General features: G+C 40.3%; 1 protein-coding gene across 1 annotated transcript; it reads right to left on the minus strand.

Moving 5' to 3' along the window:
- Positions 1 to 485: 485 nt before the first annotated feature.
- napbb (N-ethylmaleimide-sensitive factor attachment protein, beta b) lies at positions 486 to 13,169 on the minus strand. The gene is made up of 11 exons (XM_050058443.1): positions 12,955 to 13,169; positions 9,496 to 9,575; positions 9,141 to 9,257; positions 6,463 to 6,509; positions 5,996 to 6,073; positions 5,840 to 5,895; positions 4,172 to 4,256; positions 3,970 to 4,074; positions 3,816 to 3,884; positions 3,663 to 3,713; positions 486 to 1,718 (listed from the first exon to the last, which is right to left on the minus strand). Exons 1-11 carry the CDS (start codon positions 13,053 to 13,055, stop codon positions 1,617 to 1,619), a joined length of 891 nt encoding a protein of 296 aa, XP_049914400.1. The 5' UTR covers positions 13,056 to 13,169; the 3' UTR covers positions 486 to 1,616.
- Between the last annotated feature and the right edge of the window lie 293 nt (positions 13,170 to 13,462).

Consider the following 13,462-nt stretch of genomic DNA (forward strand, 5'->3'; position numbering starts at 1 on the left):
AAGTTGTGAATTATTATCTGGAATGAGCCTGTTTTCTAGCAGAAGGGAAATTTTAAAGTTAAAAAGCACATCAAAATATGTTGATCTATCCTTTAAAAGATAATGATTCACCCCAGAAACAGAATTAGTGTGTTAAAAAGTTCTAATTTAAAGTTTTTTTTTAGGTATATCTACATGTCAATGGTCAATATCAGCATTAAAATGAAATATCATCATCGCCCAACATGCTTTTTCTAAATTTGCACAATGAATAAATATCACATACACTTAAAAGTATTATATTTCATGTCTCCATCTGCTGGTGGGCCATTATGATTAGAGTATGCATGCACAATATGATGTTAATTCCACCACAGAAAAGACGTCATGATGACTAAAATTAGGTATCAATATCGTGCATCTCTAGTTGTTTTTTTGTAGGAATTGTTTTGTCCCACTTCTCAGGAATGGATGATCAGTAAGGTCAAAGGTCGGGACAACACAGCTGGGGTTATAATATCTTTATTATTGTCCATTCGCACTAGCATACAGGTCATATCCATGGTCCATTGTCATTCCATCTGGAAGAAGCTGGATACGCAGGGCGACTGACCCTTTTGTAAAAACTTTGGTCTGGCTCGCACTAGTGAATGTAACACAACACTAATCTATACACAATGACATGCTTAGCGACTGGCCATTAGGAAGGCGCACTGCAGCAGCAAAACCTTCGATGAGAAGTTCACGTCACGACACGGCACGAGATGAGTGACTAATGATGCACGTTACCTCGAGATTACTGCCCTGGAAATGAGTAAAGGTTTCAGCGCTTTTCATTCAAATACACAGTTTTCACAGGCAAACTATAAATCACAGCGTACAGATTCAAACATTCAGAGTATCATCAGTACATCAACAAATCCTAAAGTAAGAACAAATTTAAGTATGAACGTGTGGGGGAAAAACAATCAGTGACTGTGATTAGATACAAATGTTTAACAGTCTACACTTGGTGCATATCAGTGCCCTTCGCCAAGAAGAGTCTCTCCACGTTGGTGATAAAAAGCAAACAAAATAGCTTCCTGTGTGGCTGCAATAGTTTCAATAACTCCCTTTTCTTCTACTCATACAAATAAAAAATAAATATAATGATACATTCATGAAATCCACACACACCGTGACAATCTTATGTAGAACAAACTGAAACATTTAAATAATCTGTTTAAATATATATTAAATTAGATAAAAAAAACACAAGCTGCGTCTGACTAGGAACCAATAATTGTACAAAACATGCAGTACTTGTTGTCAATACTAACGTCAGTTTCAATACCGCTGTGAAATCCCCCCGGGACAGACTTCAGCAGAAAAGGTATGCAGCAATCCTCTGGACAGAGGTGAGGGCGAGAGGATTTACATTCTGACTAGATCCAGATATGCTCGTACGGAAAGCAAAGATAGTACTCTGACAGTGTAGCAGTGAGCAGTGGAATATTCAAAGTCGTCAGCAGACACTCATCTCCGGATGCTGTACACAGTGAGGTGAGTGTGTGCATGTGTGTGTGTGAGTCTGTGTGTGTGAAAGCATGCGTGATGGATTTGTCCCTCTGTGCTGCATTTCTACCCCTGGGTTTATTTCATTTCAAATCCCCTTCGTCGCCCTGGATGGTCTTTTTGATGCGCAGCAGGAGGGTTGTGTGCCACTGGTCCAGACGTGAGATCGAGTCGAACTCCTTTACCTGCAGGCGGACAGGAGACATAGAGATAAGGTTTATTTCTCAAATTAGGATAAAAACCGGACTGTTCTGCTCATGTATCTTCATTTGTTACACATTACTGGTTATTTTCAGATGAAACTACACAATTCAATTAAAGGGTAACTTTGGTATTTTATACCCTGGACCCTATTTCCCCATGTTTGTGTGTCTTAAGTGACAGTTTCTGGAACTGATCCATCATTCAGCGAGAGGGCCGCAGCCAGCAGCAGCTAAAAGCCTTCAGTTCCGGTCCACTAAAAGTTCTTGGTTTTGCCACTGACTGGCTCAGATTATTATTTGAAGTGTCTGACAACATTATGGAAAGGATCCCTACAAAGATAGACCTTTTTCATTTATTTTGTTTAATCAGAAACAGCCCTGAAATAGCCAATGTCTTTCTCTGTAGGATCATTTTCATAGTGTTGTCAGACACAGTGGACATACATCAGCAGTGTTACACTGCAGCCTGTTGTATGCCTCCACGAACCAGTCAAGTTACGGTTTACATCCATGGCAGTCCAGACTCATATGTAGCCATGACAGTCGACAATGCTTCAAAGATGGATATTGCTGCAAAAAGCTACAGATTCTAAAACATGGATCCATCACACACAGAAGATCTATACAATCAGCACAGTTTTAAGGTGGACACCTAAGATTAGTGTCATCAATTCGGTATCTGACCAAATGTCTTCCCTCCTGAGATATGACCTTAAATAATGGCCTGGAAAATATTTTGCAGAATATTATGATGTCACAGCGAAGCTGACCTTTGACCTTTTGGATATAAAATGTCATGACGTTATTATTTTATCTTGTTAGGCATTTGTGTGAAGTTTTGTCATAATTAGCATATGAGGTCACACTGACCTTAACCTTTGACCTTCAACCAAAAAATTCAAATCAGCGTATTCTTCATACTAAGTGGATGTTTGTGCCAAATATGCACAAATTCCCTTACGGTGTTCTTGAGATACTGCATTCACAAAAATGCGACTCGCTGGATCACAGTGACCTTGACTTTTGACCTATGACCACCACAATCTAATCAATTCATCTTTGAGTCCAAGTGGACGTTTGTGCCAAATTTGAAGAAATTCCCTTGCGGCATTCTTGAGCTATTGTGTTCACGAGGATGGGAAGGACAGACATACAGATGGGTGGACAACCTGAAAACATAATGCCAACATCCACGGCTATTGCCGTCGTGGAGGCATTAAAACATGATTTGTGAGGTCACAGTGACCTTGACCTATGACCACCAAATTATAATCAATTCATTCTTGAGTCCAAGTGGACGTTTTTGCCAAATTTGGAGAAAGGTGTTTGTGAGACATCAAGTTCATGAGAGTGAGATGGACAAGGTCACAGTAACTTTTGACCACTAAAGTTTCATCAGTTTATTGTTGAATCCAAGTGCACGTTTGTGCCATCTTTGGAGATATTCCCTCAAGGCCTTCTCGAGAAATCATGTTCAAAAGAATGGGACAGATGTACAACCCAAAAACAAGAAAACAGGGTCCACACTGAAGAACACCAAAGTTATCCTTTAAGTTCAGTTTCTACCATCAGTACTGCGCATGTATAAACTAACACACCTGTTAAAATTGTCATGCATTTTTTCAAAACTTTGACAATCAAAACCGTACTGTACACACTGCAGACGAGGACTCTTCACTGACTTTGAGTTAACTTTGAAAACTCCTTTAGGAGCTCAGCTATATATGGATGCACTCCATCAGTCTGTACCAGTTCCATATAAACACACAGTCCTGGGAGACTGACTGGATACCTGAGATCTAGCTTTCAACTTCAGCACACATGGGATACGACAAAACTACAAGAGCTGGAGCAGAGGGATTCCTGCGCTCACCAAAGGCCTTGTTTTAAAACTTGAGAACTTTTTTCAGGGTATACAAGACTTACCGCTTCTGTGAAAGCTTCGCTGTTCTGTTCCTCATGAGCCTCAAGAAGTTTCTGTTAAGACAAAAATAAATGTAGGTTACTCACAGAAACTGAATAGATTAAGGGGCGAAAAGTAAGCCATCAGATTCCTCAGGGTTCTTAGCAGTGAGTTACCTTCAACAGTTTGCATTCTCGAGAGTCAGAGAAAGCTGGGAACATCTCCTCGTATTTTTCAACAGCAATCTGTGGAGACATGACAACATGTTAGACTTCTACCACAACTTCCTGTCCCAGATCCTGAGGCTGAACCTCAAAGGTACGAACTCACCTTAGCGTTGAGCTCGTCTACAATGAAATGGCAGAGGGAGGCTTTGAAGAAATACTCTTTGGCGCTGTATTTCAGCAACGGGTTGTCCATCGTATTGGCTCCGACCTATATACACCCACATCATGTTAGAAATGTCAGCATCAGCTAATCAGTGCTCAGGGAGAAAGTGCAAGCATGACATGCAAACACAAGAGGTGCACACCTGCTCGTAGATCTCAATAGCCTTCTGGTACTGCTCCAGCTGAGCACAGTAAGCCCCCACCTTCAGCAGACACTTGTTGGCAGAACTAAAGGGAAATTGCAGAACACATTCAATACAACAGGCTGTAAGAGCTGTATATCTGAAGTATGTGATATCAATTCATCCATTATTTCAAAAGTTTTTATAGAGCATGTGACACCAGAAAATGAAACGGTGAATCAAGAACAGAGATGTGACAGAAGCTCTGACACACTCAAATGTTGGAGCGACGCCATCGCAGCACACACACGTTCCCGGGCGCCTATATTTCAGGGCAGGATGGCTACATCCTGAGATAAACACAACTGTTGGAACGTAGCAGCACGCACTGCATGTCATGTGACAAGGAACAACCAATCACAGCCTGCAGATATCTTTCCCTTCTTCCGTAAACATGTAGGAGAAGTTGATTATTTTAGTGCAGGGCTACCCAGAGCTTTACATTTGTTGCACGGAGAATAGGCCAACACATAAACAATGCCTGGAAGAAGATCAGCTCTGCACTCACGATTCTGGTAAATTGGTTATGATACAGTGCTGGTTTTGGTCGCTTAGCAACATCAGACGCAACCTGCCTCGGCGCCCTTGAAATTTGGTACAGACTAGGCACAAAGGAAAGAGCCCAATGCCAGACCTCGAGCTTTCCAGGCTGGTGCAGATTCTCTGATTCCCTGATTGTCAGGGCAGCCCTACTGTTCACATTCATGTTTAAAGTGACCAATTTCCGACATCAGTGTGAACGGATCTCTGCCCTGAAATACCTCACATGCAACCAATAATGTCACACACACGCACGTTGGAACAACGACAAAAAACATCACATTTGTGAGACAATTAATTATATAGCGGTGCAAGCTTCTTTTCCCAAATTATTTGCAACAGAAGTAGGATGAAAATTCATCATATCTTGAGGAGCTGGCAGCGCATTGTTCTAATGGGCGTTCATCTTTGTGCATAATAATTAGCCATGTGCTTCTGCTGTTTTTTAAGCACTGAGCATTAGTTTTCAGGGCTGTTGTACAAATGGGTTTTTGGTCCAATGGGGGATTTTTCTCACCATTAAGGCTTTGGGATTATGGGCTGTCTGAGCAACGACATGAGGGCAAGAAGATGTAGGAACGCAAAAGCCATAGCTAAAACTTTATTGGTAACTATTGCTGGTAGTCCTGTGGAGAGAGAGGTGTGGGTGTGAGGGGACTCAGGAGTGGTGGGGCCGCAATGTAAAGGTTTTATGGAGGAACAGTTCCTCCAAAACTTAAGGGCGACCGGGGCAACGTACTGCAGCAATGTACGGCTATGCAGGCCACTGTATTTTCAGCAGACCACTCTGACACTACATGGTGAGTGATCTGCGCCTGCACTGAAGTATGATGTGAGAAAACTATGAATGTCACAGCAGTCGTACAGCCAGATATCGGATAAAGGTCAGATTAAGGACCATGTATGAAATCAGCCCAGATCTGATTGGAAAAAAAATCTGATTTCTGTGTGTCCACACTCCTCTGAAATGATCTGATCTGTGTCACATGGGAGCAAATAAATCTGATTTGGGCCCCATTTCTTTGTAATGTGAATGTAACACAGATTTTAGAGCTGGAAAAAGACCCGACATGCAGTATTATACGTTACCTGTTGGATTCCTCCCCTTTGTAGTAGTCTGCTGCTTGTTCATAATGTGCAATAGCCTTTGTAAAAGAAAAACAACAAACACTGTTGTGTGTTCCTCAAAACAAAAATACCCTACAGTAATGTCATTAACAGTTACATCTGATTATGTGATATTACCTTTTCGATATCCACCAGTTCAGACTCGTAGATCTCTGCGATACTGATGTGGTGTTTGGCTGCGATGGTGAATCTTCCCTGGAGGAGGAGGAGGAGGAGGAGAGGAGGAATCATTACTAACTGGATCTATCCACAGACACCTCTTGAGTCAATACAATGCTGTGTTACATTTTCAGTGCAGAGAGGCGAGGTCAGGCAGTAGCCTGTGGCTTCACGTCTACAAGGTTTTAGCTTTTGAAATTAATCCTCGCTGAAGGGAATTACAAGATGCAATTTGATCAAGGTATTAGTGTTAAATAAACAAACTTGTGTTATGGACATGTTGATACGGGCCCAAAAATTAAATCTGGGAATGGGAGGAAATGAAGGGAGATAGATGATGAGATATCAGAATAACCTCTCAGCTATGAAAAATAAAAAATGTTGTGGGTCAGAACACAGATGGACACTTTCTATGAGCATCTTACCATGTCTGTGTATATATCGATGGCGGCATTTAAACACTTGATTGCCTCTTTTGGCAGCATAAAGGCAAGAGGAGGAAACAGTTAGACATCATGTTAGTTTTGTTCAAATCTAACACACCCTCACACAGACAGCACCTCATTCTGCATCAGTCTACATGCTGCCTTATTTCAACAGGCTGAAATGAGGTGAATGAAACAATTAAAGTTTCTTACAAGTTGCATGCAGTCAGTTACGATAAAAACAAAATCACAAGCAGGACCCTCCTCTTTTTTTCTACAAAACAAATACATCAGCCAGCTACCATCTCAATTAACATATGGCTACATCTATATTTAGAATATTAAATGAGTACAAAGAGCACTTTAAATCATCTAATGGTAAGTGCCATTCCAAGGGCAATAACTCTAGCACATTATAACTGATCAATTGTTTAAAGGGATAGTTCCCATCTTTTGAAATGGGGTTTTATGAGGTACTTATACACAGTCAGTGTTTTACCCGCAGTAGATGTTTGTCAGCATGCCCCCAGTTTGGAGAAGCAGGCTGGAGTGATGACATGGAAGCTAAGCAATGTAGTGCTGTGGACGGGGGCAGCAGCGAAACATACTTAAGCCACCTAAAAAAAATAAAATCAGTATCTGAAAATATTCTGAGAATATTTTCGCTGCTTTATCGTACTGCAGACGGCCCTTTCATAGAGCTTCAGTTCCCTGTCTATGCTCTCATCAAAGTCACCAGACTCCACTGAAAAAAACAGTAGTTTTGGCTTCCTAAACACAGGAGCTGCTGGTCTACCACTGCCTCGATCAGTTAGTTTGTTTGTGTTATGGTGTGACTTCAGTGAATCTAACCAACCCGTTTCAATGCCAAAGTCACAAAATAACAGATAAAAAATAGCTGATCAAGGCAGCGGTAGACCAGCAGCTCCTGTTGTTCAGTGATGATAAATTACTGTTTGTCTCAATGGAGTCTGGCATTGAAGAGAGCAGCTTCAGTTCCCTGTTGAAAATGGCTGTCCGACAGTAAGGTAAAGTGGTGAAAATATTCTAAATACAGCGTAGCCTTAAACTGATATTGATTGATTTTTTTTTTTTTTAGGTGGGACTTTTTTTCTAGGTTCCTCCGTCCACAGCAGCAGCACCAGCAGCAGGTATACCTAGCAAATTGACATATGACAATGTCTGCAGCAAAAGATCGTGATGGATGACGTTATGGTTTTTGTTTGTCTCGTGTCCTGTCATATGTTCCGCTCTCTAGTTGAGCCTTTGTCTATTTAAAGAGGCCGAAACACACAGCATGTGTGTGTGTTCAAAAAGGAGGACAAGGTGGATTATTGCACATAATGTTTTTGTAAGTTATTAATTACTAATGCTACTCTAGATGCACTGGGGCAGTTTGCAGCCGAGTGTGAAGCGGTCGTGATGAGAGTCAGCACCTCCAAATCTGAGGCCATGGTTTACTGCCTCAAGCGAGGGAGTTCAAGTATCTCGGGGTCTTGTTCATGAGTGAGGGTAGAATGGAGCGTGAGATGGATCAGCAGTTTAATGCGGCTTCTGCAGTGACGCGGGCACTATGCCGTACCGTCGTGGTGAAGAGGGAGCTGAGCCAGAAGGTGAAGCTTTTGATTTACTGGTCCATTTACGTGTCAACCCTCACCTATGGTCATGAGCTCTGGGTAGTGACCGAAAGAATGTGATCGCGGATACAAGCAGCTGAAATGATTTTCCTCCGTGGGGTGTCTGGGCTCAGCCTTAGAGATAGGTGAGGAGCTTGGACATGTGGAGGGAGTAGAGCCGCAGCAGATATCTTTCAGCGACACTGACAAATCTTCACAATGGCAGTGTCAAACTTAAGTGTGGATGGACAGATGAATGGGGCCGAGGGGGCTTTTTAATCACAATGTCGGGCTCGGTGGTGGATGACTGACTGGCCAACTGACTACAGATAAGTACCTCATACTACCCCACAAGATCCAAACTATCCCATTAAAGTATTAAACACAAAGCAGCTATTGTAGATTGTTAAAGTGAGATCTGCCTCATTATAAACTACAGGCTTTTAGCTAGACACTCAGTAGTAAACTGTCAGAAAGTTTAGCCTGGGGACACCAAATGTTTTGGCTTTCTAGATTAATACTTAACCTACTATGACTCATCTCTGGAGACATGACTGATTTTCTATGAGACAATTTTCTGTAAGCCATGTCCCACCTTGAAATGTGGGAATTCTCTAGGTCTGTGGTTCCCAATTAGTGGGTTGCGGTCCACAAGTGGGTCGCAGGCCCATTCTGAATGGACAGCAAGTGACTCACGAATGTGTCAAGTTTGTAAAAAAAAAAAACACACTTTATTTTGAAGTACAGTGAATTTCTAGCAAAGAGCATTCATCCTGAAGTGTTGTGTCCTGCTGTAGAGTGACTGACAAACGGACAGCTACTTCACAGAGACAGCAAACTAGCTTGACACTGAATAGATTAAACTTGAACTAATGACTAAGGAGAAATCTGGACCCCGTAGCACGACCAGTTGGGAACCACATGGACGTGACAAATCACAGCAACAACTGTCTACAGTAGACTCAACATTTCATTACTTGAAAGGAAATTAAAATTCGGGCACTAAAATGTAAGACATGGTTTAAAATGAGGTTTGAAGCTAATGAGTTACCACAGTCTCACCATTAGGGTCGGACTTCTTGTAAGCATTTCCTGCATCGATGAAACTGGTGGCACAGTCGTGTTTGTTCTGCAGCTGCATGTGGAGACGTGCGGCCTTGCAAAATGCAGCTCCAGAAGCTGAAGATGGAGACAGGAAGAGAGAAGGACACAAACTTTTCAGCACACATACTTTGCATTTAGCTTACACTCTAATTTATGCACATAATTCCACCTTGTTTTACTTGTGGCACCGTCACAAGTGCTGCGCTTTGCAGTTATGGTGCCAAAAAATCAGCACATAATCCTACAGCTTCTTGAGTGTGTGTTGAAATTGATAAGGTGGATATCTTTAGTGACGAAAAACAGCTTATCGCACCGCTCCAGTTCTTGGCCATCTTGAACATGTTGGCTGCTCTGCAGTACATCTCACATGCTTCTTCCACTTTGTGAGGTCCTCTAGACAAAGAAAGGAAACAGAAAAACACACGTGAATATCATACACACATTCATGCAGGATGCACATCATACTGAGAGTAAACTTAGTCTGACCTTTGTATAAAGTTATACCTAATAAACTCTGCCTAAATGGCACCACAAGGGGATGAAGTGTATAACGTGCAGAGAGATGCAATGTTCAAATTGGTGGCCTGGCTTACATAAATCCCTCGACACGAGCACTATAGATCTCCCTCCCTCCACGACAAGTAGTGGACCCCTGGGAGCTCCTGGGAGTTGTAATAATACTCTGACCATTCAATCATGCCGGGGGATTACATCACTGCTTGGTCAGCCACAGAATTACCACTATAAAGCCTGCCAAGAGTTATCGCACACGAGAACTGCCAACTAGTAACATCTGGGGGTCAGTTAGGACAGCGTTGGGAAAAAAGACCGAGTCATGCAGGACAATAACTGCTGGCTCTTTGTATTTTGGGCCTATGGAAACAAATCTTTCCTCTTGTCTTTGTGACTCTGTAAAATATTAACATATAAGATGACGTGTATTTCTTTAAATAACACCATATTAATGATCTCCACAAGGTCACTGGTAGATTATAAGTCACGGACAGGAGTCAGAGTGTCTGTAACCTTTGTAATGGCAGCTGTTAGGGAAGCTAGAATCACAATGTTTTAAATGTGTAGGCAAAATGAACTCTAAGCAAAAAGTTCTTTCCAGCGTTTATCTATGTTTAAGTTAATTTTGTCATAACCAGTCAGATAAGTAAAATCTTGTAAATGAGGTGTCTTCTTAAAGAATGATTAACCTCTGTTTTAAGTCTTTTTTGTTGCACTTTATTCCTGCCTGGTGCTAGAGCTGCACAGGAGCTGCAATTTTTGTGATAAATGTAAAACGTGTCACAACACACTGTTATAAATGAAGCATTGTGGCTCTACCGGGATGCCTCGGCCTACAAATCATATTCCAGATGTGAGGGAACATGCTAGCTTGGCACAGATGCCAGCAAAAATCCCATCATCATTATTTTTATATTTTTCTCAGTGAAAATAAAAAGCAAAAATTATCATTAACACTAAAATCACAACTCGTATATCTGTCAAAATAATCTCGTCTAGTTTTTGCATATCATGCAGCCCTACCTGGTTGTTCTCTTGATATATATTTATTCAACATACAACGCACATGACTGTACACATTTCTTATGTTTGTTTTTGTTCTATTGATGATTATATTGTAGTAACCATTATAGCTTAATATATATTTTATATATCTGAGTGTAACACTAGTCTATACAGTGTAATGTAGCACAATGCACATATTTGGATATTTTTACACACTTACAGACTCAGCAAAGTGAAGATATATTTTTTATTTTAATATTTTAAGTACTGGTGTTAAATATTGTATATCTCATACTCTTATTCATACTTATTATAATTCTCTATTCTTAACCTAGGAGCGACTGTAACGAATCACAGTTTCCCCTCTGGGATCGATAAAGTATTTCTGATTCTGATTAAAATCTGAAGGTTCAGTCTGAAACAAAATGAGTGGGACTGCTGAAACCTTCAGCATGAAGCTAACACGCCATCTTCCTTCTGAACGACGGCAAATACACATGAATGCTTGTGTATTTCAACACCTAGTATTCCCATATTTAGCCTGACAAATGTCTTATTTTATAGGGAAAATCTTAACAATCACAAATTATCTGTGATTCTTACTGTAGTTTTAATCAAAAAGTGTGTAGTGTAAGTGGAAAAACAGAAAGCCTAAGTAAATTGTTTTTATTAATGACATAATTGTCAAATCTTTGAAGCAACACTGAAGACCACCTTGTAAGATGTCATTTCTAAGGATGTCCCTTGCTAAATGAATTAGTGTACGTATTTTCCATAATTGGCCTCATCCAAAAATCCCTTGTAATTTTGTTCTTTTAATTTTAACTTTACATAGTTCACTTACTGTTACGTTTCTCTATTAGAAATGCTATATGCTGTGGTTACATGCCCAGCACTGTTTGTGTCCCATTCTTGATACGCAATACTAATGCTCTTGAAATGGGTTGCAACAGTATGAGATTGTTATGGTACAATAACTGTCTCAATGGGTTAAAATGGAGGGGTTATTTTGGGTTTTATTAATTACTATAATTAAAACTTAAAATCATTTTGTTAATGGAAGTATGTTAAAAAAGAAGTCTCCCCTTTGAAAGTAACTAAAACAGGAGATGTAGCAGTGTGGGAAAATACATTTTGAACTGTGATCCTGTAGGATGCAGACAAAGTTAGGCTGACATGTTGACCATGAGTACTACCAGCTGACTTTTATTTCATTTATATATATTTTTTTCATTTATTTCTTTACCTATTTATTTCAAATTAGTTGCACACCTACTTTAAGTCTATGCATGAGGGGACTTGTTAGAGGGTAAAAGGGTTAATTTTTCTGTTTAAAAAGAAAAACATGAAACTGTGTTATATGTCATCATATATGCAAATTGCTGTAGAAATTTTGGTTACAAAAAAAAAAAGAAAAAACTAAAATAAAGGGGAGAATTTATTTCAGTATCATAGACAAGCACATGCACACACAGTATGATAACCATCACATTTTCGGTATGTTGCTGCAACCCTACTCTAGAATTTTAAATAATCAGCCTTTGTAAAGGTGTGTCTCATCCTTTATCTTCTAATAAACCCTTTGTTTATGTGTTTTGGGGATTAACTCAGGTGTTAATGAGTGCACTGATAAAAGTGGTAATTAATATTGAACCATGTTGTTGTGCTAAAGGCAATAAATGCGCAGTCACTGCCTTGGAGCTTGTGACGTTAGTTCAGACAAAATATGTTTAGGTTTTCACTCTGAGGAGAATATGTTCCACAAAAAATGCAGTTTTTGACTTAAATATGGGAATAAATTCCTGGGATCTGAATTAAATGTACAGACATAAACTGTCAGATAATATCACAATGCATCTTTAACAGTCACCTTGCATAATGCAGATACTGAGTGAAACCACAGTAAGGGTTGTAAATAAAGTCAGAGTAGATGTCTTAATCACTGAATTAGCTGTAAACAGTTTAATGCGTAGCTTCCCAAAGCTAGCTCCAGCAGACAGTCGTGATCTGCTGCCTTGTTTACAGTGACACTAACAAGCTAACTTCGCTAACTGACACACAGGGACGGTTACAGTGAACGTCACGTGCCGCCCTAACAGTTTAATATCTCACTAAACTTATTAAATATGTCGTAAATTATCGGTAACTATCTAAATGTATGTGTACGTATAGCTGGGCTGCGCGCCAACTTGTCTGCTGACAGTTAACGCTTGCTAACGTTAGCTGTTTGTTATTTGGTGCAGTGCTGTCTTACCCTCCGAACATCCCTCCCAAAAAGGAGCCAGAAGACTTGACTTTCTTGTCAGCGTCCGCCATTAGCTGAATGGCTTCCTTCTCTTTCCCGGAGTTGTCCATGTCTTTGCTTTTTGGGGAACAAACTTACAGTGAGGCAGAAAATACCCGCAGAGGATTCCGCTGTGTACAGTGAGGATTACAGTCGATGGGTTTATTTAGCGTAGGCGTGCACCAGCTAGTGGCTTAGCCGAGCGCCGAGGTATCGCGGGAGCTGTAGTGCGTTACGTGACTCAGACAGTTGGCCTCAAGGCGAAAGGAACTACAACTCCCAGCGACACATGAGGCTATTTATATACACCGTGTTACGTAATATCTGATGGCACTTTGTGATAATATTTTTAACGTTAATTTATCATTCTTTATTTATTAAATTTTACAAATTATTAAATTACATTTTATTTTCGCTTCTCCGTAAAATACAAAATCGTAAAATTAAAAATATCATGAAGAAGCAACATAAGCGGTGT

This window comes from Epinephelus moara, chromosome 12 (assembly GCF_006386435.1).
Source record: "Epinephelus moara isolate mb chromosome 12, YSFRI_EMoa_1.0, whole genome shotgun sequence".
In the NCBI taxonomy this organism is placed as follows: Eukaryota; Metazoa; Chordata; class Actinopteri; order Perciformes; family Serranidae; genus Epinephelus; species Epinephelus moara.

Bases quoted from the DNA above. Each gene is read 5' to 3' on its own strand.
- napbb (XM_050058443.1), bottom strand. From the start codon at position 13,055: ATGGACAACTCCGGGAAAGAGAAGGAAGCCATTCAGCTAATGGCGGAC. The intron at 5,896-5,995 runs GTAATATCACAT...TCTTTTACAAAG, and splicing joins AACTGGTGGATATCGAAAAG to GCTATTGCACATTATGAACA. The intron at 4,257-5,839 runs GTAACGTATAAT...ATTTCCCTTTAG, and splicing joins AAAGGGGAGGAATCCAACAG to TTCTGCCAACAAGTGTCTGC.